At 36.4% G+C, this 6,329-nt stretch overlaps 1 protein-coding gene across 1 annotated transcript; it reads right to left on the bottom strand.

Moving 5' to 3' along the window:
- On the bottom strand, nucleotides 1–3,669 carry LOC112201679 (phosphoinositide phospholipase C 4). Its single transcript, XM_024342589.2, has 9 exons — nucleotides 3,253–3,669; nucleotides 2,713–2,909; nucleotides 2,063–2,198; nucleotides 1,709–1,951; nucleotides 1,389–1,615; nucleotides 1,132–1,249; nucleotides 844–987; nucleotides 629–715; nucleotides 1–353 (listed from the first exon to the last, which is right to left on the bottom strand). The coding sequence occupies exons 1-9, from the start codon at nucleotides 3,571–3,573 to the stop codon at nucleotides 60–62; spliced, it is 1,767 nt and encodes a 588-aa protein (XP_024198357.1). The 5' UTR covers nucleotides 3,574–3,669; the 3' UTR covers nucleotides 1–59.
- Between the last annotated feature and the right edge of the window lie 2,660 nt (nucleotides 3,670–6,329).

The raw sequence follows: 6,329 nt of genomic DNA, 5'->3' as shown, positions 1-6,329 counted from the left end.
TAGAGGGGAAATGAATATAACTTAAATTTCATCAAAATTCCATGAGCAGAACCAAACCCTCAGGTGAACTCAAATCGCATTAGAAGCCTCACTGAGTTGTATTTCACTCCTTTACGGTCAAAGAGAGGGACTGCACGAATTCCTTGTCTCAATTCAGAGACTGGCAGACAAGTCTGGCCGCCAAAGTCATCTTTCTCAGACATGTCATATTCATGTACCTCAATTCTAAGCAGAGCCAACTCTGGGGCTCTCAATGGAAATGTAAACTCTTCTTCCCATACAGGAGTCCAATCGTCCTCTTTTTTCTTAGTTTTATTCATTACCTCATCAGCTGGAACTCCTGCTATGCCGACCTGCATTACAGATTTAACTGTTATATACTACCATTAAGAAGTGTATACCACCACATTTGCTGATCAAGTACTTAAGGCATGCATATTTGAAGTTTTTGAGGTTACTTATAACTGCAGAAGTTAGACCCCTCAATCCATTGGCAATGGGTGGAGATCGGGGAGCAATACGTTATTATTTAGACACAAAGCTTAGAATTCACAGCATGAAATTTTCATACCCTCAACAGTAACAAGACCGACAGTACTGGGGTATGTTCTCTAAAAAGCACACTTACCCTGGTGTAAAAATCTGGTGGTGAATATAAATCAAAGTGTGTTTGTTTGAAATCCAGATGCCAACCATCTCCCATATATACTTTCACCTGCCAAGGAATACAATACATCTAAGAAGCGTCTTCTGAATAAGAGAGGATAAATCATAGAACAGTTATGCCTTAAACTTTGCTTACTTCAACTTCAGGCCCGGAGAAAAGGATAGAAGTGTGCTCACCTTTAAAGTCTTCTTTACTGGCAATTTTGCTTTAGGATCGAAAATCTGCTTATCGTTCATAACAAAATCAGGCTTTTTCACATAACCACAGCCCCCATTTGCTCTAAACATCCCATGCATCAGCCAAAGAGATTTACCATATCCCTGCCATGGACCAAAGAAATGTAGGTTATATTCAGAAAATGCTATAAACAGGTACTTGATATAAAGTAAACTGTTTGACATATAATCTGCATAGGTGTGGGATATATGATGAGAATAACAAAAAATGAAAGAATTCCAAATAACCTGCATATTAAATGCAACCATTTGAGCACCATGCATCCAGCCAATAAGCGGCTTGTAGTTGGAGGAGTTGAACCGAGTTCCTTTTGGATACACCCTTAAAATGTTCTTCTGGGTGAATCTATGAATGAAAATTATTAAAGTCCAGAGTTGGTCAGGTGGAATATATACCAATGTAATAGAAAAATGATCACAAATGAATTCATATCTTAGATTGTTGAGAATCATTTGGGATGTCATTGTGCTAGAAATTAAAGTACCTAACAACATCAGTTCCATGAGACTCAGCAGCCTTCTCAAGTGCTTGTTCACTCAAACTAAGGCGTCTAACTCTATCAACTTCAACTTTTAGTGCCTCCTTTAAACCACCATTTGGTTTCCCAGCATGGAGTGCAATGAGACGTTTGTATGATGCGGGTTCTGCTCCACGATTAGAGTTATTGTTATCCTCGTAATCCAGATTTTGTTCACTTGCTTCACTTTCACTCTGCAAGCCAATGGAGCAAAATTTATCACCCAAGAGTAGAGACACTAAAGATAATTGGAGCTAGCATGTGGTAATTTCATTTCTCAAACTCACCGTATCAACATCTTCGTGTTCCTCCGTAAGCTCTGAAGGTTCATTCCCCCATGCATCTTCTTCGCTATCTTTTCTCTTGTGTATGTTATCTGCCTTGACAGTGACACATTTATCCTCAAGGTACTCCTTAGGAGGTTTGGTAGATATGATAATTCGATACTTCAGTTCTTCCGGTGAAGGTAATTTTTTGAAACATTCGGAATCAGGAATAAACAACATATCCTTAAATGTCTTCATGAGCAGCTGGGGGAAAAAAGTGCAATGTAGAATTAAAACAGATATTCTGGTCAGAAACTGATATATATATATATATATATATATATATATCTCACTCACAGAAGAAGAAAAAACTACCTTTGCTACTTTAGCTTGGAGATCAGGGGTAAGGTGGTCTTCAAGAGTTATGACTACAGGGTATGGAGAATCAGTAAAAGCATGCTCCTTAATTGATTTCAAGCATTTAACAAGCTCCACAGGGGTTGTCAAGGTCCTAGGTCAGAAATGCAGACGATGAATATCTATCTCATGAGCTTGAAAATAAGATTATCAACAGAAAATCTAGTAGGAACAGCAACCCAAATATCTAGGCCAGAAATGGTGTTCATATTCAAGGATAAACTTTGATGCATAATAATTAGAAACGAAGGCATAGTTACTCTACTTTAATTTCATGCTGCAACTTTTACAATTGAACTAAAATCAATGATCATTCACATTACCAAAACAGTAAATTGATAATCACTGAAGCAAACTTCATTTTACTTCCTCCTAAAGTTAACGCATCCAACTGAAAACCAATTGGAAATGGGTGTAGACACCCAATGTGTTACATGTTGCAGAGGCATACTATTTCAGATGTGGCATTTGATATTCTGAACAATTTTCCAATGCATTATCCAAATTCCAAAGCAAGAGTCAGAGAGCCAGTAAACTATGGTAGCAAGAGATATCAAGTAGATGCTACAATCTGATAAATTTGGGGGCTCGGAAATGATTAGTTATACCTTCCATGAAGAACATTAACATCATCCTTTTTGGAATTTGGCCAAAGATCAAGCTCCACCACTCTCACACCTCTCTTCAGCGCCTTTATGATTGGCACATGACTACAGTCACTACTGAGTTGATTTCCAGTCAGGTATGAATTATGTCCAGTATATATGTAGTAATGAGACAATGGAGCATTCATATCCTGATGAACCTGAAAACAAATACCCAAATGCCTAAACTTAGGAATTTCCTTAAATTGAATTTCACTTGCCAATAAACTCAAAATGTCAAAGACTCAGTTGACTTCATTTTCAAAAACACAGTTCGCACTAAACAGAACATCTCGCACCCTTTTTCAGTTTTTTTCATCAAACAAACAAAATCCAAGAACCCAAGTAAGGAGAAAATGAACCATCTTCAAATCCTAAAATTAAAGTCAAGCATTTTGTTGACTTCATTGGGAAAAAAAAAAAAAAGAAAAAAAAAAAGAAGAAGTTCCTCAGACATTTCATCAATCAAGTGAATCAAGAACAATCAGAAACCGAACACTCTACCTGGTTTTCGATTGGAGGGTTGAGATCGGCGGAGAACAAGTAATGGTGGAAGTCTTCTAGAGTGAGCGTGCGCCTTGTTATCAACTTGGCAATGTGATGGTGCCTCTTCTGCAACACCTGCTCCACGATCCGCTCGGCGTCCGAGGTCGACGCCCCGCCGTAGCCCTGGACATCCGCCAGGAAGTTCCTGAGCTGCTCAGCGGTCATGTGGGTCCCTCCCTCGGCGTACTTAGTGAAGTACTCCGTCACGTCAGAGGGAGGCTCTGCCTCGGTGATCCTGAACTTGCGAGTGAAGCAGACGCACATCCGGTAACTCCCCATTTTCGCCAAAACTGGAACCTCTCGGAAACACAGAGAGAGAGAGAGAGAGAGAGGAATGCAAAGCAGTTGAGCTTTCGTGGGTTTAAATATAATTAGTGTTCAGAGAGATGAGTATTATTATCTAATGAAGTCAGACACTCGGACAGGTCCAGTCTTTCTATATTCTTTCGTCTACAGTTTTTGTTTGGCGCCTTTTTTCCTTTTTTTTTGTTTTTCTTTTTTTGCTTTTTCAATTTATCTATACTATTATTAATAAAAGATATGTTGTTAGTTAAAATTAATTTTTTTACCTTTATAACCCTCAAATATTAAAATATCATGGATCACATTTTAAGATTAGGAATAAAAACGTAAAAAGTAAAATAAAACAATAAAAAAAACATAAATAAAAGAAAATAATTATTTCAAACTTTACACTCTCACAATTATAACTCTCCACTTTTTCCTTAAAATAAATAAAAAATTATAACTCTCCACTACTCTCACACAGTCACACCCATCGGGTGTGTAGACATTTTCTAGTTTCTATAACTTTTTTTCTTTTCTTTTTTTTTGAAATGATGGTTGATATAACTTTACATGTCTGCAACTTTTCTATTTCTTGAAGAAAAAAAGCTTCACGACTGTTACTAATGGAGACAAAGAAACCGTTCCATTATCTCAATTTCCATACCGGCTCATGCAATAATTGGTGTGCGATGATCCTTTTCCTATTTAGTTTGCCAATCACCTGCTTATGATAAATTGATAAATGTAATTGGGTAATTCTTCCCTTTTGTCATATTTTTTACATGTTTAGATAGAAGATAAATCATACACGGGTATATGTACTCTTTTAGTTTTGGTTTGTCAGATGCCTTATTTTTGGCGGACAACTTCAACGAGCAAATTCGACTTTGAAAAATCTATTGTTCGATACAGTATTAGATACAGTTTCTACTACTTTTAAAATTATATTTATGACTTTACAATAATACGAGAATCGGATTATCTTATAAGTTGATGAATTACTGTCTTCTTAATAAATGACTTTAACGATTGTTTAACATTACGGAGATTTATGACCAGATGATTTTAACGATTGTTTAACATTAGGGAGACTTATGATTATGTGAGGATAGTGAAGTTTAATGCAAGTTGATTATCATGAATTTGACCAAGCCCTGTGAACTAGGATGGATGACACCAATATATTACATCATTGAATTGTTAATATAGTGGTGCAGTTGTAGCTGGACAGGGTGAATGAAATAGGAACCATCGGAAGGAACAGTAAAGTCCAAGTCTACTCCAGTCAATGGACTGGCCGGTGTTGTGTCCTCATGAATAGATGAATTTGAATCATCACGTGGTTTATTTACTGCTGTGTCTACACGTACCGTGCAATAGACGGAAAAACAACCACTACCACAGTACCACCCTTTAACAATGTGAAAATGAAACATCAGCCAATCAAATGAGAAGCTCCAGCCATGGCCATTGGATGTGGTCAACAAATCGACAAACTATTGACTTCTTTTGCATCGGAGAATTTTCTTCTTTTTCGTTGGTGGTGTGAAAAGAAGTTGGTATATGATACTCAACATCATCATTGACGTTGATTTGGTGAGTAAACCGGAACAATAGGTGGTGGAAGTCATCAAGATTCAGATTGGATATAATATACTACCTACTAAATAATTGAGAGAAAAGAAAATCATATACTACCTACTTGAGAGATAAGAAACTCTAATCTTTCCTCAAGTTTCAAATTTTAAAATATGCAAGGCTTGCATGATTAAAATGCAATGTAATCTAATGAATAGAATCATTCATTCCAAAAGAGTTTATATAAAATTGTAATCATTGGTAAAACATAATTTTTAAGAACTGTCTTAAGTGACGAACGACAAAAGTGTAGCCTTGATTTTTCTGTAATGATTTTCATAGATTTTGCTAACTTTAGAAATTCATTAAAAATAATCTGGTTGAAAATTGAGTTACATCAATTCTATAATTTCTTAAAAATCATGATTAAGGGGTGAGAAGATTTAGGCAAGAATATTTGGCAAAAAAAAAAAAAAAAACCTCGTGATATAGTCCACAATTTCTATGTGAAATTATAGTCTCAGAGAAGTTTTTTATTTTTTTAACAAAGTTCCGAAGTTGGTTCCCAAGAGGTTGAATAAATAAAAATTAAATACTCGTTACTCCATGTACTTTGCTCCGTAAAACAGTTCAGTCTCTCACTTTTTAAATTAAACAGTTTAGTCTTTATTCTCTCTAATTCTCATACAATAGGTCCAAAATGTCTATTATACCCGTCACTTCATCTATTTTATATTTTTCTTATTTTTCTCTCTCTTTTTATTTCTTTTTTTTTTTTTTTATGCTTCTCTCTCTCAGCTTTCTCTCTTTCCCCTCTCCAAGCAATAAGCCGATCAAAATCCGAGCTTTCTTTCAGTCAAATTCATCATTTAGGTATTCAATTTCGCCTTCTTTTCAGTCAAAATCGCCATCTGGGTATTCAATTTTCTCAATCAAGAATTCGGGATTTTTGAAAAAGGCTATAAATCCATCTACGGCTACCAATTCGTGTTCTCTCTTTCGGTTAGGTAAGATCGGCTACCAACCCCCCGCCGCCGTCTCAATCAACTACACATGCCAAGGGCTAGGTACCCCTGGAAGCTTCTGAAGGACTCTAGTAAATCTGTCAAGGCCAGGTTGATAACCAACCTTGTCAACGGTGACGATTCGACTGAGACAGATGATCGGAA

Source organism: Rosa chinensis, chromosome 5 (assembly GCF_002994745.2).
Source record: "Rosa chinensis cultivar Old Blush chromosome 5, RchiOBHm-V2, whole genome shotgun sequence".
NCBI lineage: Eukaryota > Viridiplantae > Streptophyta > Magnoliopsida > Rosales > Rosaceae > Rosa > Rosa chinensis.
The sequence above is the reverse complement of the archived record's forward strand: the minus strand, read 5'-3'. Positions and strand labels throughout refer to the sequence as shown.